Genomic DNA, 24,664 nt, shown 5'->3' with positions numbered 1-24,664 from the left:
CAAAACCAGCCTATGGGGTTTATTTAAAATGTTTTCTAGTATACATAAGGTATGGAGATACAAATTACTGAAAGATCCATTATCTGGAAAACCCCAGGTCCTGAGCATTCTGGTTAACAGGTCCCATACCTGTACTAGTCTCTGCTCTGCCTGGTTCCTCTGCTATAGCACAGTTCCTTACACTCATTGTGATTAGTAAAACAAAAATCAATTATGGGGTAGCTGCTGTCTATACAGCGAGTACTGTGCACAGGTCCAGTTAAACCACAGTAAATATCAAAGACATGCACAGTTTCTCGCTTAAAAACATTTATTGGTGCATATATACCACAAAAAATGACATATCAATGTTCAAATCACACACACCACGAAGCAGTGTCTCCCCCCCAGTCTGCCTACCTGTTGTTAACCACACCCTCCTGACGCGTTTCGCGCTATTGGGCGCTTCATCAGAGGAGCATACCAGTAGCATACCATCTGGTTACCTTCCCACATTTGCCCATTTATCCCTCCATCAACATATCACTTACCCTCCTCTCGATGGTTTTTGTTTGGGACAAATTATTAAAGCTTTAAGGTCTACTATAAAGCCTCACTGTTGAATTTCTATGTTTGATATATAACACAAACTTTGTTTTAAGGCCCTAATATATGCTGGCACTTTAAAACTAGACAGAGTCGGGACATGATGAAACATGTTGCTAACATATTTAACATTTTTCTTTCCTTGGTTAAAGGTGCTGATACAATTTTACACGATGGGAGTGTGCCCCTTCTTTTATAGTTATTTGTAGACTTTGCCTGCTCGGGACCAGCAGATTAAGGAGGCAGCACCCCACCTGGAACATTTGTTGGAGTTGCCAGATAATTTCCTTTTAACTCTTATAGTATCGAACATTTGGATTTGACCTTCGGAGCATTTGGACTTTATCATTTGTTTGCATTATTAGTTTCTACACATAATGGTCTTAAACCAGTTAGTGCCCCCTTTTCTCTTATATATTTCAAAACTTGTCAAGTACTCCAGCTGCTGTGATGGCTTTGACCTATAGTTAATGACACCAGGGCTCTGTAACCCTTTCATGGCACTCCCTTCTCGGGATCACATTGGGTGCCTGTTTGCTGGTGATCAGGGGGAACTCTGTGGTACTGATGGAAGAGACTGTCCAACCTGCTATTTACTTGCACTGTGCCTAAACATCTCTTAAGAAATACACCTATGGGAATTCATCCAGGTAATAAAACTTTACACAGGAATAGCAACTATAATAAACTTTATTTGTGTAGCACACGCTTGAGTGCACTATCGCTGTGTGTATTGCAATGTGTGTCAATAATGGTTTTTAGTCAGCACTCACCACTTATCCACCTCCTTTTTAAGTGCACGTGTCCAGTGGTCCACTTTCCAGTGGCCGGAAAACAGGCCTGAGACGTTGTGTTTGTAACAGATCACAAAGCCATGTCTTAAAAAAAAAAGAAGGCTTTTTAGAACAATTTGGAACTTCAGAATGGTGCTGTGTCAAATATTGGAGTATTGTAATGTGCGAACAGGACTACTGCTGCTTTTACTGTGTCAATGACCCACATGTACCTGTGTAACTCCCTGCAACTCCCGGTAGCTTGTGTAGTTCCGTGCAGCAAAGGATCCAGTCACAGAGATGATTTCTTGCAGCAAAAGAACTGGTTTATTTACAGTGAACAGTTGCAATGAAGTAATTTACAGGCACTTTGATGTCAAGCAGAATAATAACTGTAGAATCCCCTTTCAGATGTGAAATATCAAGAATAGGTTACCTGGGGCAAATCATCCCATAAAGTAGAGCTTTGTGCACAGGGATAAGCAGCCTGGGGTCTTGGATCTCGGCACCCTCATTGGTCCTCACCTCACCCACTGACCCCACTACTTCTCCTCGTTGGAGCAGAAACTGCTCACTACATACCCTGAGCCTCTCTTTTGCTCCTAGAGCGACTGTGACAGAAACTTACTAATCCTAGATAAATCTTTCTAACTTTTACCACTGGCAGACCTGGACCTGTAACACCTCACAGTGAGGTAAGGTCCCAGGAAAGACCTTGAACACATGGGGCTATACCCCTTTATATTTTAAATACTGCCACCTAGTGGGCAACCCTTGCCTACAGTAAATCCCAATGGACCCAGGGTCATACAGTAGCTGCCTGAGTATACTAAAGGACCCTTAGGCATCCAATTACACAGGGGGAACTGCCTGAGTAAAATATACCCAAATCTCAGGGTCCCTACATGTAGAAAAAAAAAAATTGCAACAGGCATAGAACACAGTAGAACAATACTTGCAATCAAGACATTTGGATGCCTACAGTCAGATAAATAAAAGCACAATTTAGTTCTACCACTAATTCCTACAAAAGAGTTTTTAATACGCTATTGTGAGGTGCTGCAGTCTCCGTTTGCATCTTCTAACATCACCACTCTGTGGTGGGCCTCATAACGTATGTGATGATGTCAAAGACATCCGCAGCTGTGCTTTTTACCATTTCTGACCTTGGGCTTTGTTATGTGTGGGGCTTATTTGCCCTGTGTGTTTGTGTCAAATTCCCATTAAATCCTTGCAATCAGAATTGCTGTCCTGTGGCTGCTTTTATTGCTCAAGATGGCTTCTGTTTTTAAAGATCCTTTTAATGTGCTTAACTGGTATTTTAATTTAATCCTTGACTGTAATTTCACTACGAATCTTGCTGCCTGGTTTGAACCCTCTGCCTGTTGTGACCATGATCTGCAGGATACTTGCCTGTGCCCTGCTTATAATTTGCCTGAACTCTGTAGTAAGTAGGTTCTAAGCTGATACCACAGCAGAAACCCTAAAAGTTCCTGAACCCTAAAATGGTGTTGGCAGAGATAGCTGGGGTCTTCCAGCTTTACGGAAGAATTAGACTTGCCCTTCCTCTGGGTTCTTGCCAGCTAGGCCATTACAGTTAGCTTGTGTCTAAGTGTGGAACCCTCTTAGACTGCTAGCTCCTCTGCTTCTTTGGAGTTCATTGCGGATGTTCTCGTTAAGCATCTTGAGAACCCAGAGACTAAGCAATTACGCTCACAGACTCTTCAGCACTTAACCATTATCCTAGAAGCTTTGCAGGTTTTTCAGAAGGGCCAATAACTCCTGCTCTTGTTCTGCAACCTACTCTGGCTGTGTTTCCTTTTGGGCCAGCTCATGTTCCCGATAGTAAGATTCCCTCTCCCTTGCATTACGAAAGAGGCCCTGAGACTTGTCAGGTATTTCTGAATCAGATTACTACTACCTCAGCACAACAACTCCCTCTATTTGTTCCTGGCTCAGTTCCTCCTAGATGAAGATGCTATCTGCTTTCTATTGAAATCTAAGATATGGAAGATTATATTCTGTAGAATGTAGCCAAATGATTCATTAGGAAATCCAATCCCTCCTCTGGAGCCAGTTTCTTTTTTGTCCCAAAGAAGTATGGGAGTTGGAGACCTTGCACTGACTATAGAGGGCTGAACAAAATCACCATTGAATTGTTATCCAACAGGGTAGATGGGAGATATGGCACTGACACAAAAATCCCTAGGTCTACTCCACATTGAAGAATATTTGCAAAAATTCGGCTCATTTCTCTTTGCATGACAGAAAAAAAGACACGCGACATGCGCAACAAAAAAAGGCATTTTATCCTTTCCCTCTGCTTCCACAATGGGATCTGAGCCATCCCAATGTCTATATAATGACATACACATAAATATATGGTTTATTCATGTTGTGCCTGTGTTTGTAAGCTAGTAGTAATAAATCAACCATAGATGATACTTTTTGCTTAAACAGCAACTTAGTGTAGTAGTAGTTGATACCATTATCAGAGGTAATGTCAAAAATTACAGACATGTTTTTAAGGAATTGGCAATAGGGTGGTCTTTTTTCTGTTGAAAAAGCAGTTGTAGCCTAGTGAATGGGAGGTCCTCTAACAATGTAGGGAATGTGTGTAGCAGTATACTGAGCAAATGTTGCCTTCCCATTTATACCAATGTAATTCAGCAAATTTTAATGCTAGTTTTTGAAAAAAGCAAAACATGGCAGATTTGCTCAACACAGGACTTGAAAGTAAGGGGATAAAAAAATGTTTTTGTGAATTCTCCACCATACATTTTTTGGTAAAGTAGGACAGATTCGCTCATCACTATTTAAAAGTAATAACTGATGGTGATGGGTGACTAGACCTTAACAAACGTTGCACTTTTTTACATTAGCCTGACACAGTTTGTGAGGCATATCCCATTAGTAAAGGGGTGTAGATTAATAATCTGAAACTCTCAAAAGGGTTAAATAGTAATCTTCAGACTCTGTTGATTTTATACAAACAATAAAGTATATATATATATATATATGTAGTGCTCTTTTCAGCAGGGAACAGCAGAGATGGTAAATATGGTTTCACATTAAAATAACTGTTCTAAATTACAGGGTGACATTATGGGTGGATGACAAATACTGTAACACCAAAGTAAAGAAATAATGTTCTTTATAGCCACAGTTTCATGGGAAAGCCATACCTTAGGTTAACATCAAACCCCTGTGCAAAAACACCAAACACCACCCATGCCTCATGCTATTGATTTTATGTACATTTCAACCCAAAAATGCATGCTTAGTTTTCGGGCCAAAATCTGCCCAATGTGCACAGCAGCCTGATGCAATTAAAGTCACTAACAAGAGGTATGGATGATTTTGGGTGGAGAAAATATCACATGTAATATTAGCCTTACAGATCAATAGAGGAGCTATCCTATGCAAATATATTGCAAATAGCATTTCTCTTGGCCCCCTGGCAATAAAGTTATTTACAATACGGTAATCTTTTTTTCACCTGTGTATCCTCCTTATTTGATCATCATTTTCTATATGTCATTTATAACAAGGAATACATAACCATTAATATTTCTATATCACATACATATTAGATTTCCAGTATAGGTAAATATAGATTTTTTACCCCCCACAGGGGCCACTGTTCCTCTCCATTCCACTCATGGCTGCCATCAGGGGGGGACAGGGGGGACAAGTGTCCTGGGACGGGCCTGAAGGGGGGCCCGGCAGTGCTGCATTTTTGAAAGAGCCAGGACCCCCTTACGAGCGCTTCGAGCCGTGCGGCCATTTCACAGGTTGCCGAATGCGGAAGTGCCAAAAAGGCGAACAGCTGAAGTCCCGAAGACCACCTGCCCAAATAAACAGACAGAACAATGGTATTTGCTAAGCATTTGGAAAACTACAGGTAATTCATTGTTTGGTCACTTTAGCCACATATTTTTGAATTCCTTGACTCATTCCTGCCTAATCCTACCATTAAAGTATTATGTTTGCCCTAGGTCTACTTACTGGCTTTGTAAAATAAATAATTCCCTTAAGAAAGAAGTATGTAAATCAACCTGTAGATTCATGACATGCACATTAGCCAATATTCCTCTAACCTGCTCAGCAATTATTTGTTTAAGGAGGTCCTGCAATCCCTTTGCATTGATAAATTAGACACCTAAATGATTAGAGATTAGGTTTATGTTTAAATATACATGAAGGTCTTTTGAATTGTGTTAAAGTTAATGTCCCTTTAAGAACAGGAATGTTGTTTTATGCAAAGTTTATTGCGCACACAAGACTTCCTTAGAAAAACATTGCTCAGTTCCATTTTGATCTGCTATAAATAGGTGAGAACGGAGCTTATTGTACAGTATCTGCAACAACTGGAATCATAATGGTGAGTGGTGTGTGTTACTTTCCAGATATGAACAATGTTATATTTCAACTCATTTCATTCTGTTATAAGAGCAGAGACCAAAGGACACATTGAGTGTTTTTTTTTATCTTAATCTTTAAGAATTTGGCATTTAGTTTCCAAAGTTACCAGCTTTTGGGTTAGTTCACACGAGGAGATTCGGGGAGATTTTGTCGCCTGGCGACTAATCGCCTTGTCTTCTGAGCGACAATCTCCCCGAACTGCCTCAGTGTGTTTTCCCATAGGCTACAATGAAAAGTCGTCTGCGCTAAAGCACACGGGGCGATTCGTTTTCCATAGTCACCCAAGTTGCCTCGTGAGGCTATGGAGACTATGGAAAATGCATGGCCGCGTGTGCATTAGCGCAGGCTGCTTTTCATAATAGCCTATGGGAAAACACGCTGAGGCAGTTCGGGGAGATTGTTGCTCAGAAGACGAGGCGATTAGTCGCCAGACGACAAAATCTTCCCGAATCTCCTCATGTGAACTAACCCTTATAAGTACAAGAACAGAGAAGTTGCTTCTGTTGCATTAGATATCTTATGCACAAAAATGTTCCTATATTGTTCAGTGCGTTAACAGAGCAGCTTTTGAAATGTATATACATTTTTTTCTTGAACCTCTGAGTTTGATCAAATGTTACATCCAAAATCTCATCTTATTTACTAAGTAGGAGATTTTGTAGTTATTTGTTTGGGGGCAAAGTAACAATCTTATGGGCTTTTTGTATTTTATAGGCAATTGTGGTCATTTTAGCTGTTCAAGTATAAAATAAGATATAATCGCTGCCAGGAACTCATGAACATTTATTTACTTCTGAAAAAGGATTATGAAGCATTCACCAAATTTTTGTAGATTTTTCTATCTTAATATAAATTCACCATCAAAACACTTGTATACTGTACGTGCTCCCTGGGGCTGCAGGAAATTCATACTGCAAGTGGAAATTTGCTCTGATTTGTAACCGCTGCTTGTGGCTACCGACAGATTTAACTAAATCCTAGTGGAGAAAACAATGCTAGTCCCAGAGGTTTTCACAATATAAATCTGTATGAAGGCAGCAACAAGTGGCACCTTGTAGTTAAATGTACATCGTGTGAATCTGCACTTATTTGTTACTTCTTTTTTTCATAAACATTTTCAGAAGTGCATTTTGGCTTCTGTCATTGCCCTTGGCATTTTGGTGACAACATGTAATGCCGCCTGCGAAAGATCCCTGCCAGTATTGGGGGCAGCACATAGAGGTAAGTCAAAATAATACCTTTTCCAGTGTTGCATAACTGGTATCAGTGAAATGATTATATTATGACTCAAATTCGACTGAATATTTATTTCTAATAAGTCTAATAAGGATTTTCAGTTTTTAAAACTGACAAGTAAGTGTGTATTTTTGGTAAACTAGAGACCTTAAATGTTTTTTCCCTAACAAAAAACACTGCTTTTAAAGGAACAGTAACACCAAAAAATAAAAGTGTTTTAAAGGAATGACAATGTCATGTACTGTCAGTGTCGGACTGGCCCACCGGGATACCAGGAAAACTCCCGGTGGGCCAAGGTGTCAGTGGGCCTCTTGCTTCTAACCATTTGGTCTATTTCATGGTCATTCCCTTTTTCTTTATGTGAACAAAGAGGCTTATTAATGGAAGAATAGAGAATAGTATGTAGAGAAAAGAGGCTAGGAGAATAAAGAGGTTGAGTGAGGAGAGGAGGTATAATAATTTGGAAAGTGGGCCCTCAGCCTAAGGTTTTCTGGTGGGCTCCTGGTATCCCAGTCCGACACTGTGTACTGTTGTCCTGCACTGGTAAAACTGGTGTATTTGCTTCAGAAACACTACTATAGTTTGAAATTCGAATGCAAAAAGACCAATCGAAATTAAGTCGAAGTTTTTTTTTTCTTTGGTCGAATAGGTCTGTCTTCGATCTAACAGGTCCGTATTCGGCCGAATTCGAATCATACAAATAGAAGGAATAGCGCATTAGATCAGATTCGATTTGAAGTTTTTCCCAAAAAAAAACTTTGATTTTTCAAAGTCCACAAATTGACTCCAAATAGTTCTATGAGGTCCCCCATAGGCTAAAACAGCAATTCAGCAGGTTTTAGATGGCTAATGGTAGAAGTCGAATTTTTAAAGAGACCGTACATGATAAATTTTGATATTCAAATTTTTTCATTTTTTTCAAATTCAAATCAAATTTGGACTATTCCCTAGTCGAAGTACACTAAAAATAGCTTGAAATTCAAATTTTTTTCATTTGAAAATTCACGTCGACCTTTGATAAATCTGCCCTTAGTGTTGCTTTTTGATGAAATGTCCTGTGTGCACATTAAATTTTACTGAATATTCCTGAATTATATTTGATTCTCTTTTTAATAAATGAAAGCAAAAACATACTGATCTTGAAACTGATAAGAAACTGAGGAGCTGCCCATGTTTCTTCCCCATTACATTTTACATGGGGGGATTTCAGTTATTCCTGTCCTTAGCTACTCAACCTTTTCTGTTCATTAAGTTGAATTTGTCTTTCAGGGACATTAATTTGTTGTATTTTCCTCTTAGGTTGCCTTTATGAAAACAAGGTGTATAAATTGGGGAGCAGATTTAGAAATAATTGCAAGGACTGCGATTGTTTTAAGGATGGCTCAATGCAATGTTGTGATGTGTAAGTTGCACTTTCAGAGTATTGTACGTAAATTACAATCAATAACTATGCAAAATGTTTAAGTGTGTGACATACACTAGTGTTCAATATTCTGGAATCAGCCAGAAATGGCAATGGAATTGCACTTTTGATTTTATTCAAAAAGGCAGCATTAAACTGATGAGAAATTTGATTGTGATGCCAATCCATCAAACTCAGTACCCTGGCTTTCTGTTTTTCCCCAAATAGGTTTTGCATTGCTTAGATGTACAGTTTGCTTCTATTGCTGTACTGCTGAATGATGAAACTTGCACCAATCAAGTGCTGACCACAAGGGATTTTAAACACTAGTGTATGAGCTGTATTGGGTTATTTAATACTGTAGTAGTAGGTTTCTGCCTTGTAAAACTCTGTAAAATAGCACATTTCATGGGAAAGAAATCCATGTTAAAATATAAATACATTTGCCCTTCTGTTTGTAATTACACTCCCCTCCACCATTTAGGAAAATTTACAATATTAGGGTGCTCATTCACCAGCAGGACAAATTGCCTGTGGCACAAGAAATAGGAACGCAAATAATCACGAAGGTGAAATTAATGGTTCCCACACTTTCCATTATTTCTCTGCAGGGCTGTCATGGGTAATCATGGTGGTCCCTGCCCCCAAGGAGCCAGAATTATTAGCCCAAAGGTCACCTCTTGTGAGGAGGGCCCTTCCAAAAAGTAAAATGGGATCCCAGTTAAACAAAAAGCTACACACATGGCCACCCTACACAATGTACACAACTATGCCCCTATTATGACAGAACTCCACACATGATCCAACCAAACCCCCCCACCTTCACTCCTCACAAACCCTTCCCCTTTTGTGGCACACAAATTGCACCTTTCCGTCATGGTGCCCCCTCTTGCCACGGGGTCACTGACTGCTGTACCCCTTGAGCACCCCTGATAATGACCCTCCTCTCTGTGCCAATATTCTCTTTGGGATATATGATACTTGCACAAGGTAAAAGGATTAACATTGATTCTATCTGTGCCCTGTGGTCCTCAGAAGCATATTATTCCTGAGCACAGCCCCACTAAGACTCACCAAGGCTACTGGGTTTCTACCTGCAAATTTACATATAACATTTTTTGCCAACAGTAGCGTTCCTAGAGGGGGGCGGGCCCTGGTGCATGACGCCCCGCCCCCCTCCGAACGGCCGAATTTTAGTGGGGATTTCAGTGGTGTGCGGCGCTGCCGGGGGCCCTGAGGGGGTGCGGGCCCTGGCCCGCTCGCACCCCCTGTTCCCCCGCCACTGCCTGCCTTCAAAATCGAAAATTGTTCTTGCAGCTGCCCTGTATGTTCTATATATAACACTTTCTCTTAATATATAACTACAAAGAGCAGAGAGAGAATCCTTTGAAATCTGAGATCATATAATTATTTTGGAATATTGCTACTTATAGTTTTTTATATGGTCATGGAACTCCTCGGTAACTAATAATATCCTTATATTTTACAATAGGGGGTACTTAATTCATTATATTATCATAAAAAGCACTTTTACACAGGTCACATAACTCCGAGGTGACTTGAAATATTTATACATTTTAGCAGGGGATACATTACTCATAATAATCTACAGTTAGATTTATATAGATTAGTCAAGAGTTTTCTCTTTGCTGCACAAAATGGCTGGTACAAATGTGGCATAGGGTATGATATTAGAACTCTTGTTTACAATATAATAGTTGCTTATGTTAGGCTATTAGACAAGTGTCAGGCAGTGTGCAAGGGGAGAAAGCTCTAGTAGAGATCACCATAAATTATAAGCGACACGTTTATAATGACCTAGAAGCGTGCTGTTCATAAGGATATCATTTACAGTTTAGTCCCATAGAAATAACCAAACTGTAGATTATATAGTGAATAAAAAATAAGGATATTATAAGTTACTGTGAAGGTCCATGACCATTTACTGTAAAAACATACAGGTCATGGAACTCCAAGGTGACTTCTAATATCCTCATATTTTGCAAAAGATGGTAGTTTATTTATTATAATAAACAAGTTTCAATGAGTCGTGTGACAGAATTGACATCGCTAAGCTCCGATTATAACCAATGACATCACTAAGCTCCGTTTATATAGTTTGAAGGATATTCACGGCTCTTGTGTATTATAATGATGTATTAAAAAGCAACAGAAAATTGCTGAATAGAAGAAGTCATAAAAACAAGGCGGGCCCTAGTACAAATGTGGCATGCCACCCCTAAAGAGTCCCCCTAGGGACCTTTCCACAAATCCAGCCTGTGCCGGTTTAATAATGTGTTGGGCAGTTTAGCAGCTCCCTATAGCAATAGCATTAGACTGGACAGAATAGAAAACGTAGACAGACAAATCAGTAAAAAGTAACAAAGGGACTAGAACAAGATCCCCATAAAACCATCTCATATAAATGAATATGAAAAAATTAATTTTGAAGATTGTATTCATTATTTATCATTGCAATATCAGTGACTGTTAAAAAACAGCATTAACTAACAAATATACTGTATGTTTTTCATTCGTTATAGATCTGGTACCCCAGTGGAATATGATAAAGAAAAGTGTGAGGCTATATTTAATAAGCAAACCTGCAGTTACAGTGTTGTGGAAAAGAAAGACCGTTCAAAGGAATGTGAGATTTATGCTATGGTACTGTAGGCTGAAATGGCCGTCTCCTTGGGCGAGAGCCTTATATTAACAACATTTATCTCTATGTGATACTTTGTGTGAACTGAATTCAGATCCTTGATCTTCAAAAATAAGTAAAAATAAAGTTCTTTAAAACAGCAAGTCTTTCTGGTGTGATCTCTGATAATATACACTATGGAGATGTATCCTTGGCCATCATCTATTTCTCATTCTTCATTCATGGGAGTTATGTAATGAAAAGTGCAACATTCACTACAGGTCTGGTCAGCTATTGCAACCAATCAGCAGGAAGTATGTACATGCTGCCTTAAACATAGGGGCAAATTTACTAAAGCGTGAAGTAACTAACGTGGGGGAAAGTTCGCTAGCTAAGGAGATAGACTCTAGTGGTACTTTGCTCCCTAACGCCAGGCGAATTTGCGCTCTGGCGAATGGACGTAACTACACAAATTCACTAAGATGTGGATTTTACTGAACGTTACCTCTTGTGCCAGACTTGCCTTCGCCACCTCAGACCAGGCGAAGTGTAGATAGGACTAAATTTAGTTGAAACATTTTCTTTTTTTCAGGGTCATAGGCTGAAAAAGAGCGTACATTTATAAACTATACACTGGGCTGATGTGTAGGGCAATATAACAACTTTATTTTATTTTATTAAGGTTTCCCGAGCTTGTGTAGTGTAATGTATTGGCTGCAACATATACGTCCATTCAACTTTAACTTCCCGCTGTATGCAAATTAAGCAACGCTAGCGCAGCTTTGCTTGGTGCAGTAACGCTAGAACAACTTAGCCAGCGTTCGGCACCCTGGACACAACTTCGGATTTTAGTGAATTAGCGTAGTCCTGGCGAATCTACGCCTGGCAAAGCGTTGTGCTGGAAGCAAAGCCGTCGCTGGCAAATTTTCAGAAGTTAGTAAATTTGCCCCATAGATTGAACAACTGAAATGAATTATGCAAAGAGAAGAATCATATAGAATGTGAGGTTAATTGTAGGATTTGAAATAAAGTTCTTCATCCTTGGAAAACCTGATCATGATTAGTTCTTTGCTTGCTTTAGCCGTCTAAGTTATAGGCCAAATTGAAGATTGTTTGGCCCCTTCAAGAATTTGGATAATAGGCAAAGTCCATCCTGACCTCAATCTACATCCACAGGCACATCATTAAAATGGCATAAATGACTAGATTTGGTTGTGCAATTAAGACATTTTAGATCTATTGCCTGACCATCTAGGCATGCATGGCCAATCTATTGGCTGATTAGGATGCTAATGCTGGAAGATTGAGGATTATCAATTTTGACAGAAAACTTCCGTTGGTCAACTGAAAGGAAAAGAAGAGAAGCCACATTGATGCACTTAGTTTTCTAAGATCTTTCTATAATCTGCCCAATGTGCACAGCAGCCTAGCAAGAGGTATGGATGGTTTTGGGGCAAACATTCCAATGGAGGAAATATCACATGTAATATAATCCTTACAGATCAATATAGGTTCAATTCTATGCACATATATTGCAAATCGCATTTCTTTTGCTCCCCTGTAATCTTCCTTATTTGATCATCTTTTAATATATAGCATTTATAACTAGGAATACATAACCATTAATATTTCAATATCACATACATACTGTATTAGATTTCCAGGACAGGTAAATATGGATTTTATAACCCCACCCCCCTGCCCAGGAGCCACTTCCAATTAAACCTTCCCTTAGAAAAACATTGCTCAGTTCCATTTTGATCTGCTATAAGTAGGTGAGACGAAGGCTCATTGTACAGTATCTGCAACAACTGGAATCATAATGGTGAGTGGTGTGTGTTACTTTCCAGATATGAACAATGTTATATTTAAACTCATTTCATTCTGTAATAAGGGCAAAGATCAAAGGACACATTAGGTGTTTTTAAAGGATTTTGCATTTCGTTTCCAAAGTTACCAGCTGTTGTAAGTATTACAAGAACAGTGAAGTTGCTTCTTTTGCATTAAATATCTTGCACACACAAATGTTCATATTCTGTTCAGTGTGTTAACAAAGCAGCTTTTGAAATGTATATACATTAGTTTTCTTTAAACTGTTCTGAGTTTGATAAAATGTTACATCCAAAAAATCATCTTGTTTACTAAGGAGGAGATTTTGTAATGATATGTTATTTGTTTGAGGGCAAAGTAACAATCTTATGGGCTTTTTGTATTTTATAGGCAATTGTGGTCATTTTAGCTGTTCGAGTATAACATCAGATGTAATTGCTGCCAGGACCTTATGAACGTTTATTTACTTCTGAAAAAGGATTATGAAGCATTCACCAAAGTTTTGTAGATTTTTCTATCATAATATAAATTCACCATTAAAATACTTGTATACTGTACATGCTCCCTGGGGCTGCAGGAAATTCATACTGCAAGTGGAATTTTGCTCTGATTTGTAACCGCTGCTTGTAGCTAGCGACAGATTTAATTATATCCTAGTGGAGAAAACAATGCTAGTCCCAGAGGTTTTCACAATATAAATCTGTATGAAGGCAGCAACAAGTGGCACCTTGTAGTTAAATGTTCATCGTGTGAATCTGCACTTATCTTTTTTATATTTTCAGAAGTGCATTTTGGCTTCTGTCATTGCCCTTGGCATTTTGGTGACAACATGTAATGGCGCCTGCGTAAGATCCCTGCCAGTATTCGGGGCAGCCCATAGAGGTAAGTCAAAATAATACCTTTTCCAGTGTTGCATACCTGTGGTATCATTAAAATTAATATTTTATGACTCAAATTCGATTGAATATTTATAATATATCCAATAAGGATTTTCAGTTTTAAAACTGACAAGCAAGTGTGTATTTTTGGTGAAATGGAGACCTTGAAAGTTTTTGCCCTTTTCATAAAGAGCAACTGCTGTTAATTTGTTGTAATGTCCTGTGTGCACATTAAATTGTACTTTTTAACAATATTTGCACAATCGCTGGGCTGAATATTCCTGAATTATATTTGATTCTTTTTTAAATAATTGAAAGGAAAAACCTACTGATCTTGAAACTTATAAGAAACTGAGGAGCTGCCCATGTGTCTTCCCCAATTATATTTTACATGGGGGGGATTTCAGTTCTTCCTGTCCTCAGCTACTCCACCTTTTCTGTTCATTAAGTTGAATTTGTCTTTCAGGGACATTAATTTGTTACATTTTCTTCTTAGGTTGCCTTTATGGAAACAAGGTGTATAAATTGGGGAGCAGATTTAGAAATAATTGCAGGGACTGCAATTGTTTGAATGATGGCTCAATGCAATGTTGTAATGTGTAAGTTGCACTTTCAAAGTATTGTACATACAGTAAATTACAATCAATAACTATGCAAAATTTTAAGTGTGTGACATATACTAGTGTTCAATATTCTGGAATCACCCAGAAATTACAATATTATTGCACTCTTGGATTTACTCAAAAAGGCAGCATTAAACTAATGAGAAATGTGATTGTGCTGCCAATCCATCAAACTCAATACTGTCTTTTCCCCACATAGGTTTTGTATTGCTTAAATGTACAGTTTGCTTCAATTGCTGCACTGCTGAATAATCAAACTTGCACCACACTAGTGTATAAGCTGTATTGCGTTATTGAATACTGTAGTAGTGTGTTTCTGCCGAGGAAAACTCTGTAAAACTGCACATTAAATGGGAAAGAAATCCACAGTAAAATATAAATTAATTTGCCCTTCTGTTTGTAATTACACTCCCCTCCACCATTGAGGAAAATGTACAATATTAGAGCGTTACATCCTTACTGTGCTGTTGCCACAGAAGCATAAGAATCCTATTACCTGGCATATTTTGTATATTGCTGATAGAATGTGAGCCAGTAACTCCAACCCAATGGAATTCTCCCCTACTGCCTTGTATTGGATCATGCCAGAAATAGTTCTGATTAAATACACTTACTTATTTTCATCAAGGAAATCACTGTTTCCTGATGTAGATGGGATAATAGGGACATTGTCAGAATGCCAACATGACCCAAAAGAATATGGCAACTGTGATTAAGGAAACGGCTCATTCACCAGCAGGACAAGTTGCCCGTGGCACAAGAAATAGGAACGCAAATTAATTTTGTGAAATTAAAGGTCCCCACACTATCCATTATCTCTCTGCAGGGCTGTCATGGGTAATCATGGGGGTTCATACTACAAAAATTAGCAGGGCCCTGTCCCCAAGGAACCCCAATTATTAGTTCAAATATCACCTCTTGTGAGGAGGGCCCTTCCAAAGTAAAATGGGATCCCAATGAAAAAATGCGCTACACACTTCACACCCGGACACAATGTACACAACTATGCCCCTATTATGACAAAACTCCACACATGATCAAACCAAACCCCACTCACTCCTCACAAACCCTTCCCCTTTTGTGACACACAAATTGCGCCTTTCCATCATGGTGCCCCCTCCTGCCACTGGGTCACTGATTGCTGTACCCCTTGAGCACCCCTGATAATGACCCTCCTCTCTGTGCCTGTATTCTCTTTGGAATATATGATACTTGCATACGGCAAAAGTATCGACGTTGATTCTATCTGTGCCCTGTGGTCCTCAGAAGCATATTTTTCCGGAGCACAGCCCCACTAAGACTCACCAAGGCTACTGGGTTTCTACCAGCAAATTTACATACAGTATAACATTTCCTGCCAAGTATTTCTCCAAAATCAAAATTGTTCTTGCAGCTGCCCTGTATATTCTGACCTACTATAAGCATAGTGTAAGTGTGAATTGCTGAGTACTTGTCCCTGTTTTTAACACTTTCTCCTTACTAATATATAACGACAAACAGCAGAAAGAGAATCCTTTGAAATCTGAGTTCATATAATGAACCCCTGTATTTACATTTTTGAAATAATGCTACAAAAATGTATTTTTTTTTTTGTCTCAGAAAATATATATTTTTGAGTATTATAGCTACTGCCACATGCTAAGATCTATCACATTTTTTATACAATAAAAGCTCAATGTTCCATCAGTCTTTAGGCACACAGGACTGGGAATTGGCTCTTCTCTGTTTACATTTTGTGTGCAGGAGGAGAAACTCCTGTCTGCTCTCATCCATTCCTTTCTGTATCTGACAGGCACGGTGTCAGCCTGCGTGCACATAATAGAGCAGATTACGGTGTGAAAATGTGAAAGTATGCATTTTCATGCCTAAATCCACTCCTTCTAAATGCACATTTAGCTATTCTTATGGGTTCACTTCCTTGGCTCTGGTTTAGAACTTTTTAGAAGAAGTACTGGGTTTCCTTTCCAGTGTTCCTTCTGCCAAGAAGGAAAAAAAGTTTATCTTTATATCTTTATGCTGTTGGAAACCACCAGAGGGATTTAAATGTTATATAGTGGATAATGTACCCTCTACTGTAATTTATATAGTGAATAAAGTACCCCCTATTGTAAAATATAAGGATATTATAAGTCACTGAGGAGTTCCATGACCATATGAAACTTTGAGGTTACTTCTAATATCCTCATATTTTCCAACCAGGGTTACTTAATTTATTATAATACACAAGTTTAAGTGGGTTGTGTGACAAAAATGACATCAGAACTCACCATTTATAAGGATATAATTAACAAGATATCCATGGCTTTTGTGTATTATAAAGATATAATTTACAGTTTAGTCACATAGAAATAACCAAACTGTAGATTATAATGATAAATTAAAAAGCAACAGAAAATTGCTGAATAGGAGAAGGTATAAAAACATGGTGGGACCTAGTACACTGGAGATCTAAACAACTAGCAAATGCTGATGTGGCCAACCCTAAAGATGAGTCCCCATAGGGACCTTTCCACGAATCCAGCCTGTGTCAGTTTAATAATGAACAAGTGTTGGGCAGTTTAGCAGCTCCCTATAGCAATAGCATTAGACTGAACACAAGAGAAAATGGTGAAAGACAAATCAGAAGTAAAAAGTAACAAAGGGATCAGAACAAGATCTCCATAAAACCATCTCATATAAATGAATAGGAAAGAATACATTTTGAAGATTATATTCATTATTTATCATTGCAATGTCACTGACTGTTGGACAAACAGCATTAACTAACAAACATACTGTATGTTTTTCATTCTTTATAGATATAGAACCCCAGCGAAATATGATAAAGAAAATTGTGAGGCTATATTTAATAAGCAAACCTGCATTTACAGTGTTGTGGAAAAGAAAGATCATTCAAAGGAATGTGAGATTTATGCTGTGGTAGGCTGAAATGGCCGTCTCCTTGGGCGAGAGTCTTATATTAACAACATTTATCTCTATGTGATACTTTGTGTGAACAGAATTCAGATCATTGTATACAAAGATAAAACAGTTTGTATGACTCGAATAAAATCTATAAAAATAAATTAGATTTAAAAAAATAAGTAAAAATAAAGTTTTTAAAACAGCAAGTCTTTCTGGTGTGATCTCTGAAAATAAACACTATGGCCATGTATCCTTAGCCATCTTAGAGTAATCAAAAACGTTCTCCGCACTGCCTTAGTTGTATTGTCGAATGCATCAAATCCTCTTCCGGGTATACCGCTATCCCGACATATACTGATAAATTCCAAAATGAGGAGAGCACTCAAAGGTAGCAAAAATATGCTGTGGTTATATTTATTCATGGCCACTACGTGGCCTTGAATAAATATAACCACAGCATATTTTCGCTACCTTTGAGTGCTCTCCTCATTTTGGAATTTATCAGTATCCTTGGCCATCATCCATTTCTCATTCTTCATTTATTGGGTTATGTAATGAAAAGTGCAACATTCGCTACAGGCCTGGTGAGCTATTGCAACAGTAACATAGTAACATAGTAACATAGTAAGTAAGGTTGAAAAAAGACACATGTCCATCGAGTTCAACCTTTTTATATATATATATATATATATATATATATATATATATATATATATATATATATATATATATATATTAACTACCTATCTGCCAGTTGATCCAGAGGAAGGCAAAAACCCCATCTGAAGCCTCTCCAATTTGCCTCAGAGGGGGAAAAATTCCTTCCTGACTCCATAATGGCAATCAGACTAGTCCCTGGATCAACTTGTACTATAAGCTATTACCCATAACCCTGTATTCCCTTACTTGCTAAAAAGCCATCCAACCCCTTCTTAAAGCTATCTAATGTATCAGCCTGTACAACTGATTCAGGGAGAGAATTCCACATCTTCACGGCTCTCACTGTAAAAAACCCCTTCCGAATATTTAGGCGGAACCTCTTTTCTTCTAATCGGAATGGGTGACCTCGTGTCAGCTGGAAAGACCTACTGGTAAATAAAGCATTAGAGAGATTATTATATGATCCCCTTATATATTTATACATAGTCATCATATCACCTCTTAAGGGTCTCTTCTCCAGCGTGAACATCCCCAATTTGGCCAGTCTTTCCTCATAGCTAAGATTTTCCATACCTTTTACCAGCTTAGTTGCCCTTCTCTGTACCCTCTCTAATACAATAATGTCCTGTTTGAGTGATGGAGACCAAAACTGTACGGCATATTCTAGATGGGGCCTTACAAGTGCTCTATACAGTGGAAGAACGACCCCCTCCTCCCGTGACTCTATGCCTCTTTTAATACAGCTCAAGACCTTATTTGCCCTTGATGCTGCTGACTGGCATTGCTGGCTACAGCCAAGTTTATCATCTACAAGGACTCCAAGGTCCTTTTCCATAATGGATTTGCCTAGTGCAGTCCCATTAAGGGTATAAGTGGCTTGGATATTTTTACATCCCAGGTGCATGACATTTATCAACATTGAATCTCATTTGCCACTTAGCTGCCCAGATTGCCAGTTTGTCAAGATCATGTTGCAAGGATGCCACATCCTGAGTGGAATTAATTGTGTCATCTGCAAAGATACATTACTTACAACACCCTCCCCTAAGTCATTAATGAACAAGTTAAATAAAAGTGGACCCAATACTGAGCCCTGGGGGACCCCACTAAGAACCTTACTCCAAGTAGAATGTCCCATTAACAACACCCTCTGTACCTGATCCTGTAGCCAGTTTCCTATCCACGTGCAAACGACTTCATTAAGCCCAACAGACCTTAGTTTAAAAAGCAGTCGTTTGTGGGGCACAGTATCAAACGCTTTGGCAAAATCCAAATAGATCACTTCTACTGCCCCCCCCCCACTGTCCAGAATCTTACTTACCACATCATAAAATGCAATCAAATTTGTCTGACATGACCTATCCTTCATAAAACCATGCTGATTGTTGCTGATAATGCCATTCATTAGGACAAAATTTTGAATGTGATCCCTTAACAAGCCTACAAATAATTTGCCCACCACAGATGTCAAGCTTACTGGCCTATAATTGCCAGGCTGAGATCGTAATCCCTTTTTAAATATTGGAATAACATCAGCTTTTCTCCAATCCATAGGCACCATACCAGATGACAGTGAATCTGAGAAAATCAGAAATAAGGGCTGGTCTAAAACTGAACTAAGCTCTCTTAGAACCTGGGGGTGTATGCCATCAGGCCCTGGAGCCTTGTTTACATTAATTTGTATTAAAGCTTTTTGAATCATATCCTGAGTCAGCCACTGAACCATTAATGCAGTTATAAAGTGAGCCTGTGAACCCAGACTCCTCTATTGTATACACTGAAGAAAAGAACTGATTTAACACATTTGCCTTTTCTGTATCTGTTACAACCATACTGGTACCATTATTTAATGGAGCAACACTCTCAACCTGCATCTTTTTACTATTAATATATTTAAAAAACTTTTTAGGGTTAGTTTTCACCTCCACCGCAATTAACTCTTCATTTCTTTTCTTAGCCTTCCGGATTCAGGTCAGCAGGAAGTACTTGCTGCCTTAAACATAGATTGAAGATGAACAACTGTAATGAATTGTGCAAAGGGAAGAACAAAACAAAATGTTGTCAGTGTGTGTAAAATGTGTCACATAGAACAGCCACAGAATGTGAGGTTAATTGTACGTAATGAAATATAATTCTTCATCTTTGAAAAAGCTGATCATGCAAGACAGAACCTGCTTGTTTGGTCAGGTGCCAAATGATTCGTTCTTTGTTTGCTTTAGCCTTCCAAGTTATAGGCCATATTGAAGATTGTTTGGCAAATATCTGGATAATAGGCAAGGTCCATCCTGACCTCAGACTACATCCACAGGCACCTCTTTAAGCTGTTGGTTGCCCAATCTAGTCATTTTTGATCATATTGCCTGGCCATCTAGGCAATCTAGGAAGATTGAGGATTATCAATCCTGACAGAGAACTTCCGTTGGTCAACTGAAAGGAATGGAAGAGGAGCCACATTGATGCAAAGATGACCATACATGTGTATGACTCCTCATGTGTCAACCTGCATCCTGAAACTGTGTGGGTGGACCCATCTATGGTAACCGTAAGGGATTTGTCAGTTCAGTTGTTCAGTATCTGAGCATGCTTTTATCAAATCTCTAGGTAGGAAGATGAAAAATAAGCTCACTCTTATTTAGGCAGCACAGCCTCTATGCACATGTCAGTGTTTTATACAGCAATGCCAAGGTAGACAAATTCATCCTAAAACATACCATATTATTAGGGTGGAAAAAAACATAATGCCTTTAGTATAGAGGGAAAATATATTTATAGGGCTAATGCCACACCAGACTGATTCTCAGCCTGTGGATAAACACTGCAGTCTAAACAGTTTATGAACAACAGGGCTGGATTTATATATATAGGGCACCCCTAGGCCAGGACCACTTGTTGCCCCCATTTCCCTCTTCAGCCTCCCTCATTTATATGCTTGCACATGCATTCACAAGACTTATTTCGTCGGAGTGTCACGCCTAATTTTCTGCCACCCCAAACCCGGGCCTTTCCACAAATCCGGGCCTGGATAATATTACCAAGGTGTGTGTCATGTAAAGAGCCCAAAATGGCAAAAAGTTCACATTTTTATATTTTTACATGCAAAAACAAACAGAATGCAGAATACAATCAAATTGCTAAGGAATCCAATAAAACCAATCAAAACAACAAAAAAATATATATTATTGCACAGTGAGAACAGTGACCAAAATCCGACACACAACAGGGCACAAGGTTGGGTCTACATGTGGATATTTAAAAATAATAATGTACCAATGGTTAAAAATCTCAGTGTTTGTTTAGATGCTTCGTGCACTTTTCACAAAAAAATGTGACATGTCACACAAATGTTAGAAGCCTAATGGTAAGTCATACTTTGCCTTGTGACCAGGGTAAATATTTAAAAACAATATTCTTAAGCACACCTAGTTTTATTTCTTTTGAGTTTGAGATTGAGTTATTAGATTTTTAAAGAAAGTAATTGGCATCCGTTTGCACCTCTAGGGAGACATAGATGAATGAGGATCCAGATTCAGGATGTAAAATTTCTAATGGCAATGTTAAGTATATTTTGGTAAATCAAATTCTTTAATATAGAAAATTTAATTTTCTTCATATAAATTCCCATGGGGGCAGACTCAGGTCCCTGTTTTGGAGCTCAGAATCCTGGTAAAATTGATTCAACATGTAGAACTGGTCACAAAGTGCAACAACATGTCTGATTGCACCCATTTTTTTGCACTTTGCACCGTGTCTTACACATAGCAAATGACCCCCCAATGAGTACTGCCTGGTGCATTTTAGTATAAGGAAGAAAACAAATACAGAGGAAGCAGAAGGTGCAAATAGGGAGACATCCCAAATTGGGGCAGATAAAAGCCTAATATTTTGAGGCCCAAGTCAAACCTGCATGTGTTAAACTCAGTCAATCAAATTGAGTGTATTAACCTTAAAGAAACAGTAACACAAAAAAATGAAATTGTTTTAAAATAAGGAAAATATCATGTAGTGTTGAGCTGTACTGGTAAAACTGATCTGTTTGCTTCAGAAACACTACTATAGTTCATATAAACAAGCTGCTGTGTAGCAATGGCAGAAATTGAAAAAAAAAAAACTATATGGCACAGGTTAAATAGTGGATAACACATAACACCATTATGTTCTACAGAGCTTATCTGCTGTAACTTGAGCCTTTTCTCCTTTGAATGGCTGCCCCCATATTAGTGTTTTTGAAGCAAACACAGCAGTTTTACCAGTGCAGGGCAACATTGCATTATATTTGTATTACTTTAAAACACTTGCATATGTTACTGTTCCTTTAAGAGTAATGGCAGAGGGGATGTTTTATTTCCTGCACAGGCATCAAAAACTTCCAGTGTCACATTTCTACTGTCATTAAATTATCAGTGGTAAAACGTATGTATTGCAGTTGCATCATATAGCAGTCAGGCAAGGAAACTTCAGGCTATGACACAATGCATATGTTTTACCACCTGCGTTTTACAGGAATGTAACTTCAGATGTTTTGCTGCCTGTGCAAGGCAATGTAGACAGGATCTTTGAGTTCAGTGGCCTATATACTCTGCCAAAAGCTATATAAAACAGGAACAGGACACATTTTTGTTTTAAATAAGATCTGCTTGCATGCAGTCACCATTCACAAAGCGGAGCAGAGGTTGGCCCAAATATGAGAAAGCTGGCATTTTCAGGCTGAAATCTGCTCTGCTACTATGGAGATGGAGTATGGAGTGGAAGTGCTTTTCTCACATGCACAGATGGTGGAGTCATTGTTTGCTGCAGTAGGTAGGTTAAGTCATACACACCAGTTTTTTTGCCTTTGATGCTACACTGGTAGCAGATGCAGAACTACAATACAGTAAACTGAGATACAGTCACGGGTGATGCTCCCATGAGTAGTGATAAGCGAATCTACGGAAAATTTGCAAAACGCATTGAAGTCAATGGGCGTCAAAATGTGGGTTTTTTAACAATTATTTACGAGAGCGACAAATTTTTCTCACTCCAAATGCATTAAAGTCAAAGGGCATTTTTTCTTATGGCGACTTTTTTGTCCAAATTCATTAAAGTCAAGGGGTGTTTTTTTCTTATGGGCGTTTTTTCTCTGCATCTTTTTTGTCATGCCCCACAGGTATCCAGGGGTGGCAGAAACCTGCTGCTGGATACTTCAGGAGCCAAAATCCAGTTTTTTTAAATTTTTGAAGGATTATCCTTAGTTGCGAATGTTCCACTGAACGGAATCTCAACTCTTAAAGTTCATTTACTTTCTAGCTGTGGACAAATGAAGCTGACATTTTTTTGTTCACAAATTATGCATTTTTTTATTTTTCTAAAATTTCAATATGCAAATTAGAGTTTAGATTCAGTTCAATTTTGTGGAGGCTTTGGTATTGGTCTCAATCTAAAAAATATGGATGTGTTTCTTCCCTTCAAGTGAGAACAGATTTTATTTAGTATTGAGGCTTTCTGATGTTTCAGATACAATGACCACCCAGCAATGAAGCAGAAATTTCAGAAGAAGTTTATGTAGTACAATCAGATGTACTTTATATGTATTCCTCTTTAAAGTATGAATATATTTGAGATAGTGTGCAGTGTATGTAATGAAACTTCTTAAAGGAGAAGGAAGGGCTTCATACATTTGGGGGTGCCAAATGTTAGGCACCCCCAAGTGATTGTATTGGCTTACCTGAAACGCTAGGCCAGTGCTCCTATCAGCAGAAAACTGCACCGGCTCGGGGTTATTCTAGTGAGCACCACGGAGCGAAGAATAGTAAATTGCTACATGCAAATGTTTATTCGCAAATGTCTTCTCCTTGCAAATTTTATGACATTTCCCCCAAAGGAGGTATTCACTATCCCCCTGGGCAGAAGTGTAAAAGCATATCCTTACTACTAATGTATGAAGCGCATCTGCCCAAGGGAAGGAGGCACTTTGCACCTCTTTCACATCAGTAGATGCAGGCCACCCCTGTGTATAATGACAGGGCCTTGTTGCATCCTCCACCACTGCTTTAATGACACACATGTTGGAATTTGGTATCTTATCACAAAAAATTAAAATTAGTCATGACATTGCTCAGGTATTTGCTAATTTCAATTCCTCATACTTGTCAAGATGTTCTATGGACACAATGTTCTACAGTCCACAGTGACAAAAGGACATCAATCACATGCCCTTTAGTGTGTTATTCTATTATGTGTGTATGTTCTTATGCCTTACTGACGTTACCCTGTTGTATTGTATGGTACATATTGTGCTGGCACTGGAGAGTCACCTTCTACGCATGTGTAATTGTACTCGTTTTTGTTTTGAGACGAATGTCATAGTTAACTGTTTGGCTGCATTGCGACCACTGCACAACAAGGGGACCATTTCTCATTGGGATTCTGTCACAGATCAATTAAAGGAAAATGAAACCCCCAAAATGAATATTTTAACAACAAATAGTTTATATCATATTAAGTTACATATAAAAGAATCTTACCAAACTGGTATATATATTTAAGTAAATATTGCCCTTTTACATCTCTTGCCTTGAACTACCATTTCGTGATGGTCTGTGTGCTGCCTCAGAGATCACCTGACCAGAAATACTTCAACTCTAACTGTAACAGGAAGAAGTGTGGAAGAAAAAGACAGAACTCTGTTAATTGGCTCATGTGACCGAACATGTATGGTTTGTTTGGTTTGT

The 24,664-nt window shown here is 38.5% G+C and overlaps 1 protein-coding gene and 1 non-coding gene across 2 annotated transcripts; both read left to right on the top strand.

Moving 5' to 3' along the window:
• Positions 1-5,636: 5,636 nt before the first annotated feature.
• On the top strand, positions 5,637-11,222 carry LOC108696980 (beta-microseminoprotein). Its single transcript, XM_018226680.2, has 4 exons — positions 5,637-5,742; positions 6,905-7,004; positions 8,319-8,421; positions 10,965-11,222. The coding sequence occupies exons 1-4, from the start codon at positions 5,740-5,742 to the stop codon at positions 11,092-11,094; spliced, it is 336 nt and encodes a 111-aa protein (XP_018082169.1). The 5' UTR covers positions 5,637-5,739; the 3' UTR covers positions 11,095-11,222.
• A 1,585-nt stretch (positions 11,223-12,807) lies between these two features.
• Positions 12,808-17,499, top strand: LOC108695778. Its single transcript, XR_005962648.1, has 4 exons — positions 12,808-12,887; positions 13,675-13,774; positions 14,267-14,369; positions 17,192-17,499. It is a non-coding gene; the product is annotated as an uncharacterized LOC108695778 (transcript).
• The last annotated feature ends 7,165 nt before the right edge of the window (positions 17,500-24,664 follow it).

Source organism: Xenopus laevis, chromosome 7L (genome assembly GCF_017654675.1).
Source record: "Xenopus laevis strain J_2021 chromosome 7L, Xenopus_laevis_v10.1, whole genome shotgun sequence".
Taxonomy (NCBI): domain Eukaryota; kingdom Metazoa; phylum Chordata; class Amphibia; order Anura; family Pipidae; genus Xenopus; species Xenopus laevis.
The sequence above is the reverse complement of the archived record's forward strand: the minus strand, read 5'-3'. Positions and strand labels throughout refer to the sequence as shown.